The 26,807-nt window shown below is 44.2% G+C and overlaps 1 protein-coding gene across 4 annotated transcripts in view; it reads right to left on the bottom strand.

The window, feature by feature from the left end:
* The window catches only part of SNX25 (sorting nexin 25), a 116,520-nt gene that overhangs the window by 32,502 nt on the left and 57,211 nt on the right, over window positions 1-26,807 (bottom strand). For all 4 annotated transcript variants that reach the window (XM_060291525.2, XM_060291524.2, XM_060291523.2 and 1 more), the window contains exon 6: window positions 16,933-17,003. In XM_060291525.2, the coding sequence (XP_060147508.1) occupies window positions 16,933-17,003 (71 nt within the window). The remainder of the gene's footprint in view (window positions 1-16,932; window positions 17,004-26,807) is intronic.

The raw sequence follows: 26,807 nt of genomic DNA, 5'->3' as shown, positions 1-26,807 counted from the left end.
CTTTAACTTCATTTGAAACAATTTCGTTAGATTGTATGCATCAGCTGTCACATCAGCGTGCATTTAAAAAACGACTTACCAAGATTGGTGAATTTTTATGTAGCCATTTTAATATTGAAAATGGAAGAAAAAAGCAACATTTTTGGCATATTATTCTTTATCATTTCAAGAAAGGTAAAAACACAACTGAAATGCAAAAAAAGATTTGTGCAGTATATGGAGAAGATGCTGTGACTGATCGAACGTGTCAAAAGTGGTTTTCGAGGTTTCGTGCTGGAGATTTCTTGCTGGAAGATGCTCCACGGGCGGGCAGACCAGCTGAAGTTGATACAATTAAATCGAAACAATAATTGAGAACAGGGCTTCCCGTTGGCGCAGTGGTTGGGAGTCCGCCTGCCGATGCGGGGGACACGGGTTTGTGTCCCGGTCCGGGAGGATCCTGCATGCCGCGGAGCGGCTGGGCCCGTGAGCCGTGGCCGCTGGGCCTGCGCGTCCAGAGCCTGTGCTCCGCAACAGGAGAGGCCACAGCAGTGAGAGGCCCGCGTACCAAAAAAAAAAAAAAAAAAATTGAGAACAATCAATTATACCACGTGAGAGATAGCCAACATACTCAAAATATCCAAACCAAGCATTGAAAATCATTCGCACCAGCTTGGTTTTACGTTAATTGCTTTGATGCTTGGGTCTATGTAAGTTAAGCAAAAAAAACCCGTCTTGACCATATTTCCGCATGCGATTCTCTACTGAAACGTAATGAAAACGTTCCATTTTTAAAACAAATTGTGACAGGCGATGAAAAGTGGATACTGTACAATAATGTGGAACAGAAGAGATCGTGGGGCAAGCGAAATGAACCATCACCAACCACACTAAAGGCCGGTCTTCATCCAGAGAAGATGATGTGTGTATATGCTGGGATTGGAGGGGAGTTCCTCTATCATGAGCCCCTTCCGGAAAACCAAACAATTAATTCCAACAAGCACTACCCCTGACTAGACCAACTGAAAGTAGCACTCGACAAAAAGCGTCCAGAATTAGTCAAGAGAAAACACATAATCTTCCATCAGGATAATGCAAGACTGCGTGTTTCTCTGATGACCAGGCAAAAACTGTTCCAGCTCGGCTGGGAAGCTCTGATTCATCCGCTGTATTCACCAGACATTGCACCTTCAGATTTCCATTTATTTCGGACTTTACAAAATTCTCTTAATGGAAAAAATTTCAATTCCCTGGAAGACTGTAAAAGGCACCTGGAACAGTTCTTTGCTCAAAAAGATAAGTTTTGGGAAGGTGGAATTATGAAGTTGCCTGAAAAATGGCAGAAGGTAGTAGAACAAAAGGATGAATACACTGTTCAGTAAAGTTCTTGGTGAAAATGAAAAATGTGTCTTTTATTTTTACTTAAAAAACCAAAGGCACTTTTTGACCCACCCAATATATATTATGGAATATTACTCAGCCATAAAAAGAATGAAATGTTGCCATTTGCAATGTGGATCGACCTGGGGGCTATTATATTTAGTGAAATAAGTCAGACAGAAAAAGACAAATATTATATGTTTTCACTTATATGTGGAATCTAAAAAAACTAAAACAAACGAATGAATGTAACAAAACAGAAACAGACTCACAGATACAGATAATAAACCAGTGGCTACCAGAGGGAAGGAGTATATGGGGAGGGCCAACACAGGTGAAGGGGATTAAGAGGTACAAACTACCAGGTATAAAATAAATAAGTTACAAGGATATAACATACAGCACAAGAAATATAGCCAATATTTTATAACAACTTTATATGGGGTATAATCTATAAAAATAGTGAATCACTACGTTATAGGGCTGTCTCTGGACTACCCATCCTGGACACTTCGTATGAATGGAGTCACACACTACGTGGTCTACGTTGACCAGTTTCTTGGACACACTGGGTAGCTCCCTGCTCCGGGCTTTACTATCCATCCTCTCAGCCTGGCCCCTTCATCCCCCAGGAATCTGCCTGGCTCAGTTCCCCGCCCCCTTCAGGTCCCTAGTTCAGGGTTCAGGGAAGACCTCCCTGGCCACTCTCTTTCTACCTGCAACCTCCACCCTAAAACACCAGTCTTCTCCCGTCTTTCCTTCTCTAGCGCAGCAGTCCCCAACCTTTTTGGCTCCAGGGGCGGGTTTCGTGGAAGACAGCTCTTCCGTGGACAGGGGGTGTGGGGGGGTGATGGTTCAGGCAGTGATGCGAGCGATGGGGGGCAGCTGATGAAGCTTCCCCACTGGCTCAGTGCTCACCTCTTGCTGGGCAGCCCGGCTCCTGACAGGGGGTTGGGGGACCCCTGCTCTACAGCACGACTGCCATACTGCATATTCGACTTAGTTATCCTGTATGTCCTCATAAAGGTAGCGTTTTGTCTGTTCACACACTGCTGTACCATCAGCACCTACGAGAGTGCCTGGCAACACACGAGGGACTCATAAAATGTGTTGAGTGGATGTATGATCTGTGTCAAACGTTACCGAGAGAGCAACACAACATAGCTAACGTTTTGCTGAGTGCTTGCTGTGGATCAGGTATTGTGCTCTTTCTAGAACTCTGGCTGTGAAGGAGAGAACCAGGGTGAGTCTCCTCACCTCCCATTCTTCAGCTTACTCTGTTACAGTGTCTAGCCCTCCCCTCCATCAAATCCACTGTGGCCAAGATCACTAGTGGACCTCCATATCAAATGCAGGAGACAGTTGTCAGTAGAGTCTGGAATCAGACTAGAATTCGGGCTCTGCCACCACGAGCTACATGGTCTTAGCGAGACTTTTTAAAAATTTAATTTAAAAACATTTACAATGGGCTTCCCTGGTAGCACCATGGTTAAGAATCCACCTGCCAAAGCAGGGGACACGGGTTCGAGCCCTGGTCCGGGAAGATCCCACATGCCGCGGAGCAACTAAGCCCGTGCGCCACAACTACTGAGCCTGTGCCCTAGAGCCCGCAAGCCACAACTACTGAAGCTCGTGTGCCACAACTACTGAAGCCCACATGCCTAGAGCCCGTGCTCCACAACAAGAGAAGCCATCACAATGAGAAGCCTGCGCACCGCAACAAAGAGTAGCCCCCGCTCGCCGTAACTAGAGAAAGCCCACGCGCAGCAGCGAAGACCCAACACAGCCAAAAACAAATAAATAAATTTCTTTAAAAAATAGAAAATCACCTCAAAAACATATACAATGGTTTGTTTTCTTAAGCTGACATTATATAACTTATAAAAAGCAAAAGACTCACACGAAATTAATTTTTAAAAACGATGAGCGCTGAGCATTTCCTTGTGGACAACTGACTGGCTTTGCATACACACCTGAAGGCAGGGAAGGGCTGGGTTGAGGGAAGGCATTTTTCTTTTCTTTCTTTTTTTTTAAATGGGCAAGAAATGAGCTGGTTTTAATGCTGATGAGCAGGAACCAGTTAAAAGAAAAAAAGGTGACAGATGGGTACCCAGTAGACACCTGAGGAGGGTGGCTTTGGGAAAGGCCACCTCCTCCACTGTGGTAACAGGCAAGGCACAGCGATGGATGCAGACACAAGCAAATGGGGAGCTGGAGCAGTTCCCTTCCTGGGTTCTGGTTTCTGGAAGTGGGGAGGGAGGTTATCTGCTCAGGGAGGTGCGTAAAAAGGGGGAGGGGACAGAGGCCTGAGGAAAGTGGGCAAAGTGTGAAAGCCACTGTGGAAAGCGGAAGAGCAAGCTCACTTCAGAAACACGGCGGGATTGTTTCCAGTGGTGTCCAGGGACGAGGCGACCTCTGGATGGGTATAAACCTTCCCGGGCAGGTCAGAGCACAGCTCTGGAGGTGAGTCAGAACACACATGACTTAGACTGGAAGCGGCGACAATAAAAGAGGGTTGGTGTTGTGTTTCTCGATGCCCCTGGACACGGAGTCTAAGTGAAGTTTTACACACCTAGGGAGACCTCCAATTCTCTAGGGTGGTCGTCACTGCCCTCGTGTCACAGAGTCAATCGTGCAGATGCTTACAATAGCACCTAGGCAGGCTGAACAATCAACTGGAAAAACTCAGGCAAGGACCACAAAACACTGTGTCTTTCAGAGCAGCTTTTTCTGACATTTATCACCAACGGTCACAGGCAGACTTCAAGTCAACGTCAGCCTTGCTCAAGAGGGTCTGTCAGGTATTACAGGATGTTTTCTGTACATGTGCTGAGGAGACATTTTCATTTGACTTCAGTGATGGTTTCTCAGCATATCCTATTCTTGGCTGACAGAGAGGCCCTGACCAAAGAACTTATCTCAGCACTCATCTGGAGAGGAAAAAAGCGTATTTCAGAGCCCCCTTAGTGGGAAGACAAAAGTAAATGCAGTCTGTCCCCAAATTAGCCTATTGCAAACTAAAACTATTCGCGTGTATACCTAAAGAAATACATGCTGGGACTAGTGAATTTTTCAGAAAAGTTTTCATTTATTTTTCTACCTCCAAAGCTCATGTTAGTTCCATTATACTTAGATTCTAAGGAGCTTAAACTCCTACAGTTATAATCCACTATTCTGCATGTTGATTACAGTTATTTTAAATAGATTTAAAGCACATATCCTTAAACTATTTTGCTTTGGTTACATTTACTTTAAACATTCGAAACATACATCCTTAAACTCTAAATTCTGTACATAACATTTAAGCTACTTTAAAATTGGGGGACAAAAACTTGCCTTTTATAGAATAAACCTAGACTGCAATTTTAATTTTGGGTTAAAATAGACTAATAAAAAGAAAGATATAGAGAAAGAAACTGACACACATTTAACAACAACCAAATTCTTCTCCTGAGAAGGCTTAAAAAAGTCTTTCTAAAAGGACAAAAACTGAGGCAAATTCCAAAGGGAAGGAAGAAAGAGAATAAACCTTCCCCTAAAACCCAGCTGCAGAGCTGAGAAAACATTCTGGAGTCCTGCCTGAATGTCCCCTGCTCACGTGAATGCATTCTGTTTGTTAAGGGCAAGACAAAGCCATTGTCTGATGACAAAGCTTGTTGCTAACAAACGCTACGGCAACTTGCTGCTTAGACAATTCTGTTTATTTTTGCCTCAGAAAACCAATGCCATGTTCAGGGCTAAATGACTAACAGGGCACTCCAGCAGCGCACGCGACTGCCGTGCAAAAATCCCAGTAAATCCAGCGATGCAGATGAATACGCTTCTTGGTGACCTGAGAACCCGTCCATCCAAGAAATCTTCACGCCAAGAGAAGCGCAGGCAAGAGGGTGGAAGATGCGCTGCCCAGCTCAAGCGAGACTCCTGCAGCTGTCTCTCTGCAGAGACCTAGGTAATGCTGCACACTGTTAAAAACCGGTTAACCACACAATGTTTAATCCAGCTTAAAAAAGAAGGCCGAGACCACAAACAGTGGCAGGTGACACACTGGGTGGCAGTGGCTCTTTGCACGGGTGCCGAGAAGAACACACGAGTGATATAATCTTCTACGACAATTAATTATAAATGTCGACTGTTTTCCTTCCTATAGAGTCTAGATTCTACTGAGGTCAGAGCAAAAGGAAAGGGGGTCATTTGCGGAAAAAGACATTTGGACTAGACCTTAGGCGAACCCTTAAGGATATTTCAGTGGACCTATGAACAACATCACAGAACTGCTTTTTGCTGTAAGCCTTCTGCCCATGACATAGTTCTTCCTTAAGTGAGTAAAGTGACTTGCAGTAAAACAAAAACACCAGGGGACAACTGTTAGATACTATTTCCAATGTGGCAAAGGAGGGTAAAGTAACCTACAGTGCAAACCAAGGGCTCCAGAAGTAGCACAAGTATAACTGGGTTCAAATGGCACCGCTGTATTTTTCAAGTACTCAAAAGTGTCAACAATAGATTATTTCTTTTCTCATAGTGCGCTATCAAATTCCAAGGTACAGCCTAACTGCAACAGCCTCGGCAGGTTGACTGAGGAATTCCACGGATGACACACGGCAGGATCTCTCAGCCTGGGCACCGGCGACATTCTGGGTGGATAAATCTTTGCTGTGGGGCTGTCCTGTGTATCATGGGATGTTTAGCAGCAACCCTGGCCTCTACCACTAGATGCCAGTAGCATCCCTTTCCCCCTGTGTGACAGCCAAAAATGTCTCCAGACCTTGTCAAATGGCCCTGTCCTCCCACCCCACTGAGAAGTATTAATACAGAGGCACAGCTCCTGTGAGAGTGCAGAAGGCAAGGCTACACTACCCCGACTCCCCAGCATTGGGTTCTGTCCCCCACGATGCACAGGTCTCCTCACACCCCCCCATGCAATCAAGGGAAGGGATTAGGGGGTTCCTCGCTAGAAAATGTCACCGACAGGCTAACAAGTCTTTGAATCTTTCTTGGACATTGAAATACAAGTTTCAATAAACCCCCTTGAGAAGAGGGTTCAAGAAACAGGTATGGATTCACTCAGGGACTAGTCCAGTTTCCAAAGGAGAAATGGTGCTTCCTTCTTACTGTGAAGCTGATGGCAATTCTCAGTAGTTACTGATCGTCACAAACTTCTTCAGAGTTATCTGAAAATCACCTCAAAAGCTGCCCAGGAACTAAAACAATATTTACCTTCCTTTTCAACTTGAGGCCGGAATGTTCTCTGTTTTACAAGTGGGATTCTCTTACCACACCAAACACCTGAAATTTCAAAGTCTGGAGTGTGTCACTCCACTTTAGTAGAAAGTATATTTGAGGAATAAGCAGAGATCCTATAGCAGGAGCTGATGGTGGAGCCTCTCATGTTATAGTGGAGAAGAATACAGGGGCCTCACGGGCCAGGCAAGGCCAAGTCAGGGTGCCTACAGCGCACTTTTTATCTCCTTCCTTTAAACATCTCAAGGGCTGAAACTTCCAGTACTTCCTTTGGCTTAAGGCCCTCCAGCATGCTTGCAATAGATTCTTTAAATAATAGCGTCCTATCACTTAAATCCACACATCAAATTGCCGGGAGAACCCTTCTCCCACATTAGAACTGTGATGTGAACAGACAGAAGACAGACACTTAGAACGCAGTTCTGACGCGTACGATTTCTAAGTTTGGAGCATGACTCGCGTAGCATCTGCCTGTGTGAGTGAGCAGTGCGGTGGGAAGAGTCCAGGACTAAAGTCCAGGAGACGTGGGTTCAGGTTCCAGATCAGCATGTGACTAACCAGGTACCTGTTTAACATCTCTGGACCTGAACTTTATTCGTATAAATGCAGGTCTTAGAATGGAAGATGACTAAAGTTTTCTGGGAGAAGAGAGGTGGGAGCAGAGTTGGATATAAAATTATATATGTGTAATTTTATATGTAACTATATAAAACTACACTCTCTGTAGAGAGTGTAATGGAAGTGCCCTGAGTCCTCGGTCCCGCAAGGCAGGTAAGGGATGGGGCTGTGTTGGATGTTGGGGAAGGAACCGCAGGCTCTGGACGCTGCCGCACTCAGAGCATCAGGGCTGGGCAGAGGGAAACCCTGGCAAGTGCCCTGCAGCAATGGCCTGGGGTGCTTTCTAAGTTTAGGTCATTTATAAATTAGAAACTGTGTCAAATTACTGCAATGCTAGGAAGTTAGATCACAGAGCATTAGAAAGGACTCTGAGAAGTCCGCTAGAGTCTACAGAGTAGCTCCTTCGTTCAGGCAGGGACACCTTTACATCCCAAATCAGATGAGAAATATTATTAAAAAAATAATTCCTAATGGAAATCATTATGGTTCTTATCAACAAGTAACTGTGTGTATGTACATACTCAATATAGTCTGAAGTTCTTCTACACTTCTGCTTGACACATTCAGTTCCAAAACTCTTTACTTACACTCTAAACGAGACACACACAATGTTGCCAACACCTCCCAATCTACACTACGAGCACGTCACCCCCAAGAGTGCAGTATTTATATACGGCAGTTTCTACCAGACTCAAATCAACATTATGTCCCTCTTTGCAGTCAGTTGAATAAATACTACTCTTGAATCACTTTATTCTTTTTTTTTTCTTTAACAATTCATTTAATGTTTCAGTATCATTAGTCAGAAGTCTTGTTAATTTGCAGGGTCTGTTTGTCCATAGAGGATCCTTTATTTCCTACCGGGGAAACAGCTTATGTGTTTTGTTTTGTTTTGCTTTTTAATTTTTATTGGAGTATAGTTGATTTACAACGTTGTGTGTTAGTGTCAGGTATATAGCAAAGTGAATCAGTCATATGTATACGTATATCCACCCTTTTTTTTTTAGATTCTTTTCCCATATAGGCCATTACAGAGTATTGAGTAGAGTTCCCTGTGCTGTACAGCAGGTTCTTAATTAGTGATCACTTTAACTATTCTTTTTTGTTTGTTTATTTGCGGTACGCGGGCCTCTCACTGCTGTGGCCTCTCCCGTTGCGGAGCACAGGCTCTGGACGCGCAGGCTCAGCGGCCATGGCTCACGGGCCCAGCCGCTCCGCGGCATGTGGGATCTTCCCGGACCGGGGCACGAACCCGCGTCCCCTGCATCGGCAGGTGGACTCTCAACCACTGCGCCACCAGAGAAGCCCCACTTTATCTATTCTTGATAACATTTCAGGATCCAGAACAGCAGTGGGGTGGGGGAAAGCTTTAAAGGGAGCTGAAATACTGGTCTCATTCACATCCAACTGCAGGGAAAATGTAGCACATATTCCATTACTACTAGAATTCCTACACTTGGCCAGTATCTTAGTTCGGGCAACTATAACCAAATGCCACAGACCGGCTGGCTATAAACAATAGAAATGTATTTCTCACAGTCTGGAGACTGGGAATCCAAGATTAGGGTGCCACCACAGTTGAGTCCTGGTGAAGGCCCTCTTGTCGGTGGCAGACTGCCACCTTCTTGCTGTGTCCTCACACGATGGGAGAGGCTGGGGATCTCTCTGCAGCCTCTTTTATAAGTCACCAAGTCCATTCATGAGGGCTCCACTGTCACGACTTAAGCACCTCCCAAAGGCCTCACCTCCTAATACCATCAAGTTCGGATGTTAGGATTTCAACGAAAGGATTCTGGGGGAACACGATTATTGAGACCCTAGCAGCCAGCTAATTTTACTAGACCACTTCTCAACTACCTGGGCTGTTCTAATTGTAAATAAAAAGCCAGAGTTGGGCACTAAAATGCAAACGCGAACAGATCACTGGCTCTACTGCAGCGGTCCTCACGGTGTGGTTACTGGATAAGCAACATCAGCATCTCTGGGGAACCTGTGAGAAATGCGAACTTTCAGGGCCCACTCAGAGCCACAGAATCACAGACTTTGGGGCCCAGAAGCCTGCATCTTAACAAGCCCTCCAGGTGATTCTGACACACACTATAGTTTGAGAACGACTGGTCTCCAGGATTAAGCCCGAACTTCTCAGGACAGCTCCCAAGGCCCTTTAGGATCGGCCCCCGTCTTCCCATCAAGGCTCATCTCTCCATTACATCCCAAGCACCTGCACAGTGTCTCAGCTGACATAACCCACATACAAACGCACACGGGGCAGCATCCAGCCGCAGACACCCGACAAGCCCAAAGGGGATGAGAGCCACTCAATCTTTTGGACTCAACTCTGCTACCCTTAAGAAAACGCCTTTCTTGAGCTCTGGCCCAGGTAGAGCTGACACTCCACACATCTGTGCCACTACTCAATCCTGAACCTGCAACACTCACTGAATTTACCAAATTGTACTGTGATTTTGTTTGTGTATCCACCTGTCTCCTCCTGAAGGTCGGGGACCGTTTCATGCATTGCACAGCTGTGCCTCATACATAACGGCACTCGCAAGATGTTTGCTGAGTGACTGAAGACCTACTTCTGGCGATTCCTTCTCTGAAGGAAGATATCCTTCAGAGTCCTTTCTCTACGGACGTGAAGGGTCCTATGAACTCAGGTGGTCTTTCATCTACCCAGGATCAGCGGGGGGCGGGGGGGAGGTGTTGTGAACAAAGCAGAGAAATTCGAGATAAAATATAAAGGATAAGTAGGAGTTACCTAGGCAGAGTGATACTGAGTGTAGGGCAGCATTCCAAGAAGAAGAAACAGAATGTGCAAAGAATATGAGGCGGGAGGAACTGGGGTGAGTTGAGGAAAGAGAAAAGTGAGGGTGGCTGGAGTTCAGAGGGAGGGGGTGGTCTGGCGGGAGATGAGGCTGAAGATGGAGGCGGGGCCAGAGCAAGCAGGGCCTTGCAGGTTTCACTTCGAAGCACTGTTACTCTAAGAACAATGGGAAGATAATGAAAGGTAAGCATGAGGGTGGCATGATTAAGATCTGTATTTTTAAAAAATCACTCTGGCTTCAGTATGAAAAATAAATTGAATAGGGGCAGGAGTGGATACAAGGAAACCAATTAGGAAGCTACTGCCTTAGTTCGAGAGAGACGGGTGGTGGAAAATGGTGGTGCAGAGAAAGAGCCGAGTTGAGATATATTTAGAGGTCAGTCTGTGGGACGATAATGGACTAGATAATAGCGCATGACGGAGAAGGAATGAACAAGGAGGACTCCTAGGTTTCTGACTTACTCGGACGGATGGCAATGCCATTCACAGAGACAAGAAACTACAGAAGATGGCCAGTTACGTGGGACCTGATCTGGACCTTTTCATTTGGAGGTGTCTTTTGATATCCAAATAAAAATGTGCAGTAAACAGTAGGTAAGTAGAAAAGCAGAGAATAGAGGTTCTGTAGATAGAAATTTGGAAAGTCATCAGCATATAGATAAAGGAAAGACTAACCAGACAAAGAACACAGAGCAGTGCCACCCAAGGAAACTGTGGTGATGAAGGATACGTTCCACGCTATCCAATACGGTAGCCACACATGGTTACTGAACACTTGAAACATAACTGATGTGACTGAGAAACAAAATTTTACATTTTTATTTACTTTCAGTTAATTTAAATAGCCACATATGCTAATGGTTACTATATTGGACAGCACAGGTATAAAATAATGAGAGTTAGAAACAAATCCTGAGGAACTCCAACATCTAAAAGCTGAATAGAGACAAATAAGCAAGCAGAAAAACAAACAAACAACTAGAATGACAGAGTGTTAGCCAGGGCAGGCTGAAAGCTCAGCAAGACAGTAGTCACCAATGTCTCAAAGATGCTGCCGAACAGTCAAAGATGAAGACGGAAAAATGTTCACTGAAACTAGCTAGCTGGACTTACTAAACTTCCCAAATCCCATCACCAACAAGAAGTTGACGTGGTTAGCAGGTAAAATTCAGGCCTCCGCCAATACGTTTGGCCAGCATGAATGGTAAAATAAGGTCAGAGGCAAGAAAATTTTGTGAGCAGACTTAACTTCTGAGACCAAGGGCTTCAAATTGTTTAATATCTATGAATTTGCTCTAAGAACCTCCTTCTCTAATCATACCTAATTTTCTTGCCCATAGGACAAGGATCTGAGTTAGATGGTCTCAAAACTTTTATTTTTATGATTATTTACTTTCCCTAGAATTGTATCAGCAGTTAAACTAGCTGAGGCACTGTAAAGACTTTTAAAATCATTCGATACCTGATTTCTTAAAAAGATCAAAGTACCGTAAGAAAAAAGCCATCAAGGAAAGAATCAAACTGAAATTTCTACATTGTTAAAGAGAGGAACTTGCTCTGCATTTAAGATAAACTAATCTACTTATGAACCTAAAACATGTACAGAGTTTTGTGTGAATTTGCTGGAGTCTGTTGACGCTCAGAAGCCTTATTTGAACCTTCCTGTGTATACAAAGTAAAGCGGTCCCCCCGACCCTACTCTATCATCCTGAAAAAAGTCAATGCAGAGTCAGCTGGTTAATTCCTTAAGGTTTCAGAGGAAACACAATCAGGTAATTTCTCCCCACTTGTTATACGGCATTTTTTCCGCTGAATCCTCAAACTATTTTCACAATTGCATACCATTTCTTAATCATCAACAATTATAGTTGAAAAAGACCTGCCTGAAACATATTTATATGTAGCAACAAAATTATACTTTAGCATATATATACTATTTTCATAAATAAAGTTCCCATCTCTAGTTTGAATCCTAAGTATTCTTAGTATCTTCCACCTGGTCATTCTTTTTTTTAAACTTCTTCAGTTTCCCACTCACAAACAGGACATGGAAATAAGGAGAAACAACACTGGAAACGAAACTGCTTAAAACCTCACACACAACCCGGCAGCATCATTACACGGTCACTCTGAGCACAGCCCGATTTTCCAGGTTTAAGGAAACAGTGCAGACAGGTGCAGCTGGTGACGAGAGGTTAACACACAGACTGAGGCTTTCCCCAGATTCTCCGCTCGATGATATTTTCACTAGATCGCACTATCCTCAAAAAACAACAAAACGATTCTATTTGAGGTGAGCCTTTTAATGGTAAAAAAATCAAAGTTTCTGTAGTGCCTTTTACAGGGCGGGAAAAAAACACACACAAAAAACATCTGTCTGGAAATAAATTACAGATTAATTTGAGAAAGAATGAGATAAAGTAACTTTTTATGTGACAGCTGTACATCAAAGGTCACAGAGAAATAAGAACTGTTTCCAATAATAATATGTTACTGGACATTTTATTAAAAGAAAAAGGACAATGGGGAATGTTCAATTTGACCTTCCATTTTATTAAAAAAATAAATGGGCTTCCCTAGTGGCACAGTGGTTGAGGGTCCGCCTGCCGATGCAGGGGACGTGGGTTCATGCCCCGGTCCGGGAGGATCCCACATGCCGCGGAGCGGCTGGGCCCGTGAGCCATGGCTGCTGGGCCTGCGCGTCCGGAGCCTGTGCTCCGCAGCGGGAGAGGCCACAGCAGTGAGAGGCCCATGTACCTCAAAACAAACAAACAAACAAACAAAAAACCTGCACTTAAATTATAACAACGTAATTCTTTAAGACTGAAACCACCTACACATGAACTTCAAGAGTGAGACAGCAGATGGTATTATTTATGAGGGAAGTCACTTCAGACTCTTAACACATTATTCTCTCCTAACAATGGGCTGTGTAAAGATACACATAAATAGGAGACGATTAACTATTACCTCTTTGTTGTCACTTCCAAGCACTTCTCCTCAGGGTTGCTCTCTCCCCACAGCGTGAATCCCAGCTTACAAACGCCGGATGGGCACTTCTCCACCCTCCTGTCATCCCAGGTCCACAACGCCAGGACCGGTGAGCTCTCTCACCCCTGACCCAGACTCCTACACATCTCCTGACTCTTTGAGTGTCTTCACTGAGAAACCCTTTATGATCACCAAGAGCAGGCAACCCAAAGACTGAGGAAACTGAGGCCTAGAAAAGTGAAGGACGTGCCCAGGTTTCACTGGGAAGCTGGCAAGAGAACCAAGCCCTCCTAAACTCCAGCTCCCGCACTTCTTCTTCTGCACCCAAACCTCATCTCACCAACCTGAAGCAGCAGGACCTCACAGGAACAGCAGCAGACTAGGAGTTGGGACCTCAGACGTAAGCTCTGGACAGCCATGTCCTCATCTGTAAAGGCAGCAGGTGGTACCAGCGCCATCATGTCCCCCCATCTGATCCCTCCCCACATCCAATTAGTTGCCAACTAGGCTGTCTTTCCTTTATAACCTTCCTTATCAATCCCTTCCTTTTCACCACCATTATCTACACCCTGATTGCTATACGTCATTCCTGGACACTGTGTCACCCTCTGTCTTTTATTTTAGCCACTCTAGTGGGTGTGAAGTGGTATCTCATATTAGGTTTGATTTGCATTTTCCTAACGTCTAATGACGTAGGGCATGTTTTCAAGTGTTCATTAGCCATTTGTATATCTTCTCTGGAGAAGTGCCTATACAAATCCTTTGCCCATTATCCAATTGGGTTGTCTTTTGATTACTGAGTTGTATGAGTTCTTTATGTATTCTGGATACAAGCGCTATATCATATACATGATTTGCAAATACCTTCTCCTATTCTGAGGGTTGTCTTTTTACTTTCTTGCAGAAGACACAAGTTGTTAACTTTAGATGAAATCCAATTTACCTTTTTCTGGTCACTTATACTTCCCCTCATTCTTATACAGAACCACACAGTTTGCTAGAATACTGATTCCATGGAACCTGTCTTTGTTCTGGACATGAAGACACACGGTAGCTGAAATTGCCTATATGGTTTTGGCTGCCCAACTTTTTTCTGAGATTTTACTTCTTAATCTAAACCCTATTATAGACTTAAAAGAGACTAATTTAGGAAAAGCTAACTACTGGTAACAGAATTAACCCAAAAGAAAAGTAATGTAGTAAATCTTAATGTGGTTATAGACCTTACTGAAAATAAATGCTTCTAGCATTTTCACGAAAGAGGAACTACAATGCTATCTTTTTTTTTTAAATAAATTTATTTATTTATTTTTGGCTGCGTTGGGTCTTCATTGCTGCGCACAGACTTTCTCTAGTTGCGGCGAGCAGGGACTACTCTTCGTTGCTGTGTGCAGGCTTCTCATTGCAGTGGCTTCTCTTGTTGCAGAGCATGGGCTCTAGGTGCACAGGCTTCAGTGGTTGAGGCACACGGGCTCAGTAGTTGTGGTGCACGGGCTTAGTTGCTCCGCGGCATGTGGGATCTTCCCAGACCAGGGCTCGAACCCATGTCCCCTGCATCGGCAGGTGGATTCTTAACCACTGCCCCACCAGGCAAGTCCCTACAATGCTATCTTGAACTTACCAGTTATAATGTTTCGGGTTGAATTGTGTCCCCCCAAAAGATACGCTTAAGTCCTAAACCCTGGTACCTGTGAATGTGACCTTACCTGGAAACAGGTCTTTGCAGATGTCCTGCCAAAGATGTACTGCTTGACTCTCATGTAAGAGCCAAGAAGCAAGACCTGAAACATATTCTTCCATCACTGCCCTCAAAAGAAACCAACGCTGCCAACACCTGGATCTCAGACTTTGAGACTCCAGAACTATGAGAAAATGTTTCTGTTATTTAAACCACTCACTCTGTGGCACTCTGTTACACAGCCTTAGTAAACTAACACAATAACGAAGATAAGAAAGGTGTCTCTGACTAAACACACAACAGGGGGAAGCACTGAGAAAAGCCAGACAGTGGCGGCAACAAGAAGTCCCTCTCTAGTGTTCTCCTTAAAATGTCTGTCAAACTGTCTGAAAATAAACTATCTTCTCTGCAGGAACAATGAGGAAAAGGAGAGGAGGAACTGTACTCTTGGAGGAACTAATCAGATCACATCTCCTTTGCTCAAAAGCCTCCAAAGACTTCCTCATTCAGAGAAAAAGCTGAAGCCCCTATAGCATAAGTAAGGCCCTTCAGGACAGGGTCTCCTGCCACCTCTGATCTCTGGCTTTCTCTCCCCCCACCCACCCCTCAAGCAAGTCTGCATGCTTCTGCCTCAGACTTTTGCACCTGTCCTTCTCCAGACCCCCTCGGGCCACTAGGGCTTTGCTCACAGGTCCCCACCTGGGCGAGGTCTCCCCAGGTCACCCTATCCAAGTGCAAAATCCTCCCCTTCTAGCTGAGCCAGCATTCCTTATCACCAGCCCCCACCTCGCCACAGTTCAACAAGAAGGGAGAACTTGTTTTTCCCCAAAGCACGTCTCACCGTCTGAAATGCTCTGCATTTTACTTGTTGACTGTCCGACTGCCTCCCAGCCTAGTTCAGGGACTCAGTGAATGCAGAGATTTCGCCATGTCCACTGCTGGATCCTAATCACCTAGTCAGCGTTCAATAAACATTTTTTAATGAATGCATTTGTGCAATCTTCCTCACTGGGCTGAGATGAAGAGTAAGTGCCTCTTCAGTCTATACCCTTTTTTTTTTTTTTTTTGAATATGGCTCCTACCTTCTGTCAGAGACTCAGAAAGACAAGTAAAAGTCCCCAAGCACCCTTTGCCTCTGTGTGCTGATTAGAAACCTGGGCACAGGTTAGAGTCTCTGGCCCACGTCTTCTTGTCCTTTCGGGACCCTCCACTCCCAGACAGGAACTTGAGGGGGCCTGGAGGTTTCCGTGGGAAGTCAAGCCTACAAGGTAGTAGTGTTGGTGCCTATCAGCTAGGAATCCTGACCTTCTCTGCCCTCCACAGAGTAACATGTCCTGCAACTTCATAAATGAAGCACTGGGCAAACTGTAGGGAGGTGGGAGCCAACTTCAGACCTTGATTATTCCTCAGTATCAAAGCCTGGATAACCAACTCTTTATTTGAAGAGAAATAAACAGGAAAAAATTATAGAACATATTTATGTATATTTTTAAATCTACAAGAGTAGAGGAGGAAAGATGTTCACAATACAAATGTTTAACTAAAGGAGGGACTTTACTGGTGGTCCAGTGGTTAAGAATCTGCCTTCCAATGCAGGGGACATGGGTTCAATCCCTGGTTGGGGAACTAAGACCCCACGTGCCAAGGGACAACTAAGCTCACGTGCTCTGGAGCCCACGCACCACAAGTAGAGAGAAGCCCGCGTGCCGCAATGAAAGACCCCGCATGCCGCCACTAAGACCCAATGCAGCCAAATAAATAAATAAATATTTTTTAAAACATTAATAAAAATATAAAGGAAAAGGTTAAGTAAATTATGAAACATCAACTCACGAAAGTCATTCAAATCACTATCAAGATTATGTTCCAATATAGAAATATCAATGAATATTTAGATTAAATTTTAATGAGAAAAAATTATGAAACCATGTTTAGTTTAATAACAGAAGAGAAGCAGTATGCACTCACTGACTAATATTCTAAAAGTTATGACTACAGATGAATGAAGTGCGTACGGGAACACAGAGCTACAAACGAAGACTTTTATTAGGATGAAATGACACTTACTTTCTCTTATGTTGTTATACCATTATTTAAACAAATCTGAAATATTTAAATATACGCTCATACTTGTCAAAGCTCTGACAGGAGAGAGAAGGCTGGAGACAGACCTACAACCTTTAGTATGTCTACGTGAAGAAAACAAACTGGTTCTTACCCTTGTGCCTCTTCAGCTGGGGGAAGCTGCTAATTGTAGTTGCTTGGATTATTTCCACTACAATTTGATACCTGAGTTTTAAAAAGAGAAAACAAGAAAAGATTGAATAGGAAAAAAGTACTATTTTCAGAGATGCGTTTAGACTATATTTGTACTAATCAACTATAACACTGTGAATCCTGCCCAAGTATCACCCAACATGGATGAAGTCGTTGGTCCGGGTGCTGGGCCACATGCTACTCATTTCTGAGACCGGAATGTAAGAGCTGTGAACGTACTTCCCCCACTCCATTCCCTGTACAGATGCACTCCCACCTGGCCCCCCAATGAAGAGGGAAACCTTGAGGTTATGATCAGCTGCTCCCTCTCCCCCACCCCGACCTCTGCTCTCCTCCCTGCTACCAGTAACCAGAGCCTATTGAGCCTACCTCCTAAGCCTACCAGAGCCAGAGCCTAGGCCTACCAGTAACCAGAGCCTACCTCCTAGGCCTGCACTGTCCAATGAAGTGGCCACGAGCCCCGTGGGCTACTTAAGTTAAACCACAACTGTAGCTCCTCAGTTGCACCAGCCGCATTTCAAGTGCTCAGCCACCTCATGGACCTCATGGACCACAGTGGACGGTGCAAAGAGAACACGTCCATTACTGCGGAAAGTTCCACTGGATGGTACTGTCCTACACACTTCTCAAAGCTGTCCTCTCCCCTCCAGTCCCACTGTCACCACCTTCGTGATTTCCTGCATTACTCCTCACTTAGAAGAGCATTCCAGACCAACAGATTCAAAGCATCTGCAGTGGGACTCTGGTGTCAACAGTGTCTAAGCTCCCCAGGTTATTCCCACGCACAGAGAGAGCTGACAGCCACTAGAGCAGAACACCAGGTAGATGTACATGTGACTGAGGTCACCTCTGTGTGAGGAAAAAGAAAAGCTTACATTTTTAGTGCCAAGTACAACCCTAGAATTGTGGCTATTTTGAGCATATTCAAGTCAGGTGAGTTATGACCCCAAGTTCTTAAGTGCTATTTAATTATTATTAAGTATTGCCCTAACCAAACTTATCTACCCTGAGTGTTTCTTAGCCCTTAATTATGTTGACTGATTAAGAGTCTGCCTATAATAAAGCTATTTAACATTAACTCTTTATCTGAACACAAACTTTGCAGCATTCTAAGATTTAATGCTACATTTGGTTGGCTTTTAGAACACAAGATATGTTCTTTTGCTTTTCAACTAAAATCCAGATGACAGACGTGAATTCATCTGTCACAGCTATTCGTGGACACCTCACAACTTTACATCTTTTTGTTTCTTCACTTGTGCGGTAAGAATATCGATGCCCGTTCTCACCACCTCAGAGAACAGGCTGTCAGGGGCACTGCCGGCGGTCACCGGGAGACTCTGGCAGACTGCTGGTTGCCAACACCCTTCCCTCTCCTTTTTCCCCGCTAACTGGACCACATTTATAGGGGAAAGCAATGCACCCAGCTCAAAACGCTAACCTCCTCCCTAGCAGTTAGGGACAGCCATCTGATATAGTTCTAGCCTGTGAGATATGAGCAGAACTTGCCGGGAGGGGATTCCAGGAAGGTTTTTTAAAGGGGCAGACTCCATGGAAAAGCCCTTTCAGTCTTCTGTCCTTGTCCTTCCTCAATTTTCCTCCATGGAACAAGGATGCAGCTGGATGAAAGCACAGAAGCCATGAGGAGGAAAGCCACGTGGCGACGGGAGAAGACAGGAGGAGTTCAGGTGTCCAGTGACATCACTGAGCCATGAAAATAGCCCCAGCCTGTCCATCTCAGGACATCTTGTTATTGAGGAGAATAAATCCCTAACTTGTTTAAGTAACTGTGCGTCGATACGTCTCACGGCCAAATGCTGTCTGGCTGAGAGACAGCTCTCTGAAGTCTCCATCCATAGAGAAGTTATCTCCAGGCTGAATACACACTCAGGTGATGTTCTCCAAAAGGAGGCCTTGCTAGGACATTAATGATCAATAAAGTTGTCTCATGGAACTGCCTTCATTCCTCCATTAATGGTAAAACACAAAAGTAGCTTTTCACGTGATTTTTCCTGCCAGTTATGAACAGATGAGGAAACAGCTTATAAGAAGCATACACAAACCTGGAATCATCAAAGTCAAACACTCCTTAACCAAGTCTTTAATTTAACCTTGGACTTAGGTTCTCTAAGCAGAAAGCACTGACTTTTCACTCAACTCCAACACATGTCACCCAACTCCAAACATATGCTTGTTGCAGAAACTTCTACGAAGAAAAGCATGAGAATAATCTATGTGGGCAATATGCTTTCACTAAACAAACACTTTTTAAATCAGTTTCTAGACACACTGAAATGAACAACACCAATACGGTATCTGCTTTCAGAAAGCTCTGGGGATATATCAGACTAAGCGGAAAACGCTCAGCCTATAATGTTTGAAAGACTACATAAAAATAGATTTTAATGACACACTGATTCTAAAATGCAAAATGGCATGTACGCTTATGATGGCAGATACGTAAATATGTGGGTATGTGAACCAGGGCTACAACGCAAAACAGAGATAAAAATGAAGGGCAACCGTATTAAAATGGTAGAATTATAAGTCATCTTAAAACTGTTCCCAAACTGCTTATCTATCTCAGCCAGTTCAAACAGACTTACCTTCTTGCCTGCACAGGAAGCTTTCTTTACACCAGCCTCATCATCCTTCTATCCTTTACACTGCGATCTCATCATCTTCGATATCTGCCCTCCCATAAATATGAATCTCAAAGTCCTTTGAATCTTTAAATAAGTTCCTCTCCTCCTCTTCCTCTTGTCACCACCTTATTCCAGGCGTTCTCACCCGTGGGTCAGCTGCATTAGCTAAACGGTCTGTCTCCTTGATGTCAAGCTTTCTATCTCCCACCCAGCCCACTTCGAGCACCCCTGTCAAAACACCTTCCTCAAAGCCCACTCTCAGCTCCTCGACCCCCGCTCACCCCCTCCAGGGACGCCCCCAGAGGAGGAAGCCTCCACTCAAGCCTCCCGCTCGCTCTGCACCTTGGCACTGGCCCCCTCACCCGACCCCCATATAAGCCTGGACTGAAGCCCCAACCGTTTCCACACTGCTCTCCCCAGCCTGTAGTCACTTTCCAGGCTTTCGCTCATGCTCTTTCCTTCTGAAAACCATCTCCCTTCTTGTCCACCTAATTAGATCTTACAGATGCTATTTCTTCCCTCAAGTCATTCCCAATCCCCCTAATTCACATTAACATTTCTCCTCGCTGAAACCCTAAATTACTTCTGCTCTATAATAGTACCCATTTATCTACTATTTTATACTGTTATTTTAGAGAGTCACATTTCCACAAAGAGTGTTGTGAACAAAGAAAACGGTGTGTCCAGTGTGTTCAGGGCCTCGCCCTTCTTTTTAAAATGGTCACACGTCTGAGCCTAAGACAAAATTGTGGCTTTGTCTATAAAAAAAGATATGCTACCTTTTTTTTCTCTCCAACTAGATCATGAGCCTCGAAGATAGGGATTGAGTCTTGGATTCTCCAACCGAACCTAGCTTGGCAGTAAATATTAATGAGTGCTAGGGACAGAATGTTTGTGTCCCCTGCAAAATTCATATGTGAAGCCTAATGCCCAGTGTGATGGTATTTGGAGGTGGGACCTTTGAAAGGTCATTAGGTCTCGAGGGTGGTATGTGCCCTTACAAAAGAGACTCCCCAGCCAGAGAGCTCTCTCCACCGCATGAGGCCAGAGCAAGAAGACTGCTGTCTATAAACCAGGAAGCGAGCCCTCACCAGAAACCCAATTTGCCTACCAGCACCTTGATCTTGGACTCTCCAGCCTCCAGAACTAGGAGAAATAACTGTTGTTTGAGCCTCCCATTCTATGGTATATTTGTGATAGCAGTCCAAACTGACTTATTAATGAGCTACATTAATAAGTGTTAACATCTGTAACACTTAACAGGCACACGTAACATTCTGAACCATCTGTTCTTTCGATATTCTTAGTGATTCACACTCAGCGACAAATAAGTCATCAATGGTACTGAAGAAAATACATGCCGTCTGAGAAAGAGGTAAAATGTTCAAACAAATCCATAAAATTATAAAGTAACACCACCTAACAGAGTCCTTTCATCAGGTACCAGATTAGACAATTTATAGTATCTCATTTAATCCTCACAAGGTGCTGTAATTAACCCCACATTACAGAGGAAGAGATTAGAGTGCAGGTGTATGAAGAAATCTATACAAGGTCTCACTGCTTTTAAGTACAACAGCCAAAATTACAACCTAGGGCTTGATTCTGAAGCTCACCTTCTTAACCATTTTCTGGCTGCCCTAAAATTCAACATATGTTAGTGTTTATTTTGTCTAAGGCCCTTCAAAGCACATCAGCATGGCCAAGCCCAGACCATCTTTCCAGCCGTACTGCCTTCCATATCCCTCTTGGATACATACCATTTTCTGGCCAAACCAGACCATGTGCAACACCACAAACGCAACGCAGCTCTTTCCTGCCTCCCAGCCTTTGCTCCCCTTCTTCTCCCTCTCACACACAGCCTCCCCCCTCACCTGCTGAAATCCTGTTCACTCCCAAACACCCAGGCCTCATAGATTCCTCTCGGCTACAGGATGAAAGATTTGCTCCTACCCACTTCTTCAGCTGTTCACACTCTACTTCTGGCCTACCTTGCTTCATATTTAGCTATTTACACCCACAGGGGTCTCCTACACTGAACAAGGAACACCTTGATGGCGGGGAAAGAATCCAAAGATCCGCAAGCGATTCATCTTTACAAATACCAGGCCCTCCTCACACGGTGCTTTGTGCACAGGAGGCGTCTGGAGATGATTACTGAACCTGTAGAATTCACTTTCACTTGATACCAAGAGGCAAAGTAGGAAATGAGAGACTTTCTCATTCTCAGCGAAACCATGCAACACATACATCCAAATGCTGGCCATCCTTGACGGCACAGGCTTTTTAGTCACCTGGGGGGTATTCGGGGGCACCCGGCACTCACCTGGCCTTCCTCCTCCAGAGGCGGACATGGCCTAGCTGGTGCCAAGGGAGGCTCTACAATCAGGACTACTATTTGTCAACACGCTCTTGATCAGAAAAGCAGAGACTGTTAGTACGTTTTTCCAAAATGACGTTGTAAACTCAAGTTTTAGGAGGAAGCAGCGGACCAAGAATTCAGCTCTTTTCCAGTTCTGGCAAGATCCTACCCAGAGCACCCCTTGTCTCTGGATAACGAAAACGTCACACACAGCTAGCTGCCAATGTCCCTCTGAGCTGCCACCTCACCTCTCTTTAGTTTTATACACCTCGCTGAATTAACAGACTTGGAAGAAGACTGTTTTGATGAACTCTTCCCACAATGTTAATCTCGCCTGAATGCTACACAGTCCTTCAAAGTAATCACCTTAGAAATCAACACCTTCTACTGTCAAATGTTCAGAACAGCTTTGGGATGCTATTAGAACTGATTTCAAAGTTACTTAGAAGCCAAACCAAAAAAATTAGTCTCGCCATCTCATCAGGCACACCTGTTGAGTGTTACTTTAGAGCTGTCTTGGGTGTGCACATGCTGGAATGTCTCAGGGGAGTCAAAGGCTGCACAAACCCTAGTCTAAGTGTACCATATGGTAAATGGTTTAAAATGCCGTTTTATATCAAAATTAGCAAGGATCTATTATGGAACAGAATACCATATACACACAAATGTTTAAGAAAAAATCAGGAATTTAAAAATAATGTTTCAGAGTTGTCACAGGCTACTTTGTACTAGGCTACTAGGGATAATGTTTTCATTAAAGAGACTTCGATTAAAGTGTTTAAGAAATGAAACCATGGTGACTTCCGCTAGCTAAGCTGGAGCTGCTTCCCACATCCACAGCACTACTGACAAGGTCTGCTGGGTTATTTAGGGAGTGGGTCAGAGTAGCTAAGAATGTGAGCTCTGGAACCAGATGGCCTGTGTTCAAATGCTGCTTTCGACACTTACTGTGTCACCCTGGGAAAATTATTCAAGCTTTTCAAAACTGAAGAGTCCTCATCTGCAAAAAGCGGAATAACAGCATTTTTCCTCCTAGGGTTGCTATGAAGACTACATGAGAGAACACCTTTACAATATCTGGAACAGCACCTGCCCTCAGTGAGAGTTTAATGACCGTTAACAATTATTGTTCCTTAACACTGCTGCTGACTCTTCAGATACGTGCAATTTAGGGAGATGGTATGTGTGTGTGCTTGTAAAATATCTATAAAAGCCATTTTAAGCAAACTTACTTTTTTTCCAGACTATAACAGTGTCTCAGCCTGATCAATCGAAGACCACCAGGGTCACTGTAGTCCAACAGCCTCAGGTTTACTGACCCACTGCCATCAGCAAGAGGAACCATGAGACATCTCCCCAAACAAAGCAAAAGATAAGGTTACTACTGGATTCTGGGGAAGGGTGGGGTGTGGATGAAATTTAAATGAAGCAGCATTGTGACAGGCTCAAAGCGGGGCTTGTAAAGGGGTCAATTTCAGATGGATATAGGGTCCCACTGCCTTGGAAACTACAAAGTTAGGATAAATGTGGGATGCTGAGTCCAGAAACCCCTTATCTGCAGCTCTGCCTCTGGATTAAAATGAGACTGCTTCTCTGTGTCAAAGTGACTGAAATCCTCCAGGCAAGAAGAGGATGTGTCATTCCCACGGATATAATTTCACACAGCAAAGTTTCTGATAGAATTTAGAGAGCAATGCTTCTCAGTGGATAAGAAAGCAGTAGTCACTAAGTGAGGAGAATCATTATGACATTTTACAGCCACTGAATATATTTGGAAGAAGTATTGTTTCCTGTTACCTGGGTAGCTGGTTTTAGTGTCTGTTATCCCAGCCTGATAAACAGACTGGCAGATTTTACTTTCTCAGTCCGAGCCCATTTTTACTTTCTCTAAAGTAACATATGCTCTTCCAAGAAAATGGGAAAATACACAAAGCACAACATTCAAAGTTAACTACTATTAACATTTGGTATATCTTTATAAACGTTTTTCTATGCAAACACAATTTTTTTTGTTTTATAAGATGGAATTTATGTTAATAAATACTGGCTTAGAGCCTTTTTAATTTATAAATGTATAGTTACTATCTTCCAATATTATTAAATATTCTGATGCAACCTCATTGTTACACGGCAATCCATTGTATAGATGAGCCAAAACCTTTTAAACCAAACCCTTATTGTTAGACATTTTAATTATTTAGAGCTTTTCTCTATTTTAAATAAAATTACAAGAAACATTCTTGGAAAAATCTTTCCATGTAATCATGGTTATTTTCTTAAGATAAATTCTTATGAATAATGAATGTATCAAAAAGTGCACACTTTGTATCACAAGAGTGTATCACAAAATGCACACTTTGTGACCTTTGTTCAGATTATAAAAACTGCAACAGAAAGGCCATAATTTCTACTCCTACCAGCAGGACATGAAGTTGCCTATCTTCCTACACTCTTGATAACACTAGGTGTTAAATTTTTAATCTTCACCAATATTATGAACAAAGAAAAGTATATCTTTTATGACTGAGTACTACTGAGGATGACAGCAAGGTCCTGAGCTATCTTTTCAGGAGGCATATTTAATGGTATTAAACAGGAAGTGGCCGGAGCTGTAACACAAGCAGGGGAAACATTTTCAGTTAGGGCTCAGAGGAGTAAGAGGCACTTTCCGCTAAAGGGGCTTTTAAACCTGTTTTCCACTTTTCCAGTATGCAGAGGGCAGCCGATTTCACAGAGAGTCTAAGGCACGTTTCCCAGCCTTTTTCCATTCGTGGCACACATAGCAAGTGACAATATCTGATCAGGACACTGGGGTGAACAGCCATCCCAGGCCCTACCCAGCTACCTCGTGGGCTTAAGAGACCAGTCATCTCTGAACACCCATGCACTGTATTTGAGTTACACCAGCTAGAAAAGTTCTGCACCAGAGCAGCCTGAGGAATCCTGAGTGTATGCAAACACACACACACACACACACACACACACACACACACACACAGGATTCATGTTATATATACAGAAAATAATCTGGAAATATATATATACACCAAGTATTCACAGTTTTTATCTGTCTGCAATAAGTGATTTCTATTTTCTTGATCTTGTTTATATCTTTTTATCTTCCTAAAATAACTACCATATATCATTTTCTAGTTCCCAGAGCCTACAGAAATTACATGGTACAGAAGCAGCCAAAGCTTTGTCACCACAGGCCAGCTGGTGCCCTTTAGCTAACCTCAGGAAAGCCAAAGTTTTCTCTCTGTTGTCTGTATCTAGTTTCTACTTGTGTTCCTCATATTTTTACATCAGCTACTAATATAGCTACAAAGTATTTACGGATGTGTGTTTAGCACCACGGCAGTATCTTCCACTCCCAGCCCTTACCTAAAGCATTTTCATTTAGAATGGCTACTCAATATCATCTTCAGTTGCCTAGTTTTAAGTTCCATATCTAAAGTGTCCTAATGACTTCTTACACATTTTCTTTTCTTTTTTTTGCGGTACGCGGGCCTCTCACTGTTGTGGCCTCTCCCGTTGCGAAGCACAGGCTCTGGACGCGCAGGCTCAGTGGCCATGGCTCACGGGCCCAGCCGCTCCGCGGGATGTGGGATCCTCCCGGACCGGGGCACGAACCCGTGTCCCCTGCATCGGCAGGCGGACTCTCAACCACTGCGCCACCTGGGAAGCCCTTCTTATACATTTTGAACAAAGTTTTTCTGAAAGAAGTTATTGTCATCTCGGCTCACCCATTAACCCCGCTCAAGTCGGGGCCTGAGCATGTTCTAGCCTGCTCCCAACAGCTGGAACTTTTTTCAGCTCTTACTGGGAGCCTGGATGTCCCACATTACATGCATCATCTCATTTAATTATCACAACAACCCTATGAAGTAGGAGCTATTTTCTCTGTTTCACAGTTAAAACTGAGGATCAGAGTGTAAATGACTTGCCTCAGACCATGCACTCCGCAAGCAGTGAAGCCACAGTGCAAACCAGGTCTGTGAAATCCAGGCCTGCCGGACCTTTGAGCCTGTGTTCGTGGCCAGGGTCTGCCTTGGTGCTGGACCGGTCACTACAGGTTGACCTCTTGTGCTGCGAATGCTCCTCGGCCTCTAGAAGAGTTGCATTTCTGTCAAGCGCTGGGGAATCGCAAGACAGAGCGCACGTTGCTGCTACTCAGTGCTGGGCTGAAGTCAGCCTGCGAGGCCTATGCCGGCTCAGGAGAGCTGGCTGTTGCATTTCAGCAATTAAACCCATCATTATTAAAATTAAATTACACAAACTTACTGTTTTTTTAAAAGTAAAAGTACTCAAAACTCATCGTTGGGCTTCCCTGGTGGCACAGTGGTTGAGAGTCCGCCTGCCCATGCAGGGGACACGGGTTCATGCCCCAGTCCGGGAGGATCCCACATGCCACAGAGCGGCTGGGCCCGTGAGCCATGGCCGCTGAGCCTGCGCGTCCGGAACCTGTGCTCCACAAAGGGAGAGGCCACAACAGTGAGAGGCCCACGTACCACAAAAAAAAAGAACAAAAACAGAACTCATCGCTTCCTAATAATTTCATTCATTTTACTATTACCTATGTTCAAGGTTATTTACATCCATTCCTCCACCCTTCACTACCACCCTTCCATCAGCCTTCATTACCTTTTTTTTTTTGGCTGCACCAGGTCTTAGTTGCAGCACACAGGATCTTTGTTGAGGCACGCAGGCTCACAGTTGCGGCATGCGGGCTCACAGGTGAGGCATGCGGGCTCCTTAGCTGAGGCATGCAAATTCTTAGTTGCAGCACGCATGTGGGATCTAGTTCCC

The sequence above is a fragment of the Globicephala melas genome, chromosome 21 (assembly GCF_963455315.2).
Source record: "Globicephala melas chromosome 21, mGloMel1.2, whole genome shotgun sequence".
NCBI classification, from domain to species: domain Eukaryota; kingdom Metazoa; phylum Chordata; class Mammalia; order Artiodactyla; family Delphinidae; genus Globicephala; species Globicephala melas.
This window is presented reverse-complemented; position numbering and strand designations above follow the sequence as displayed.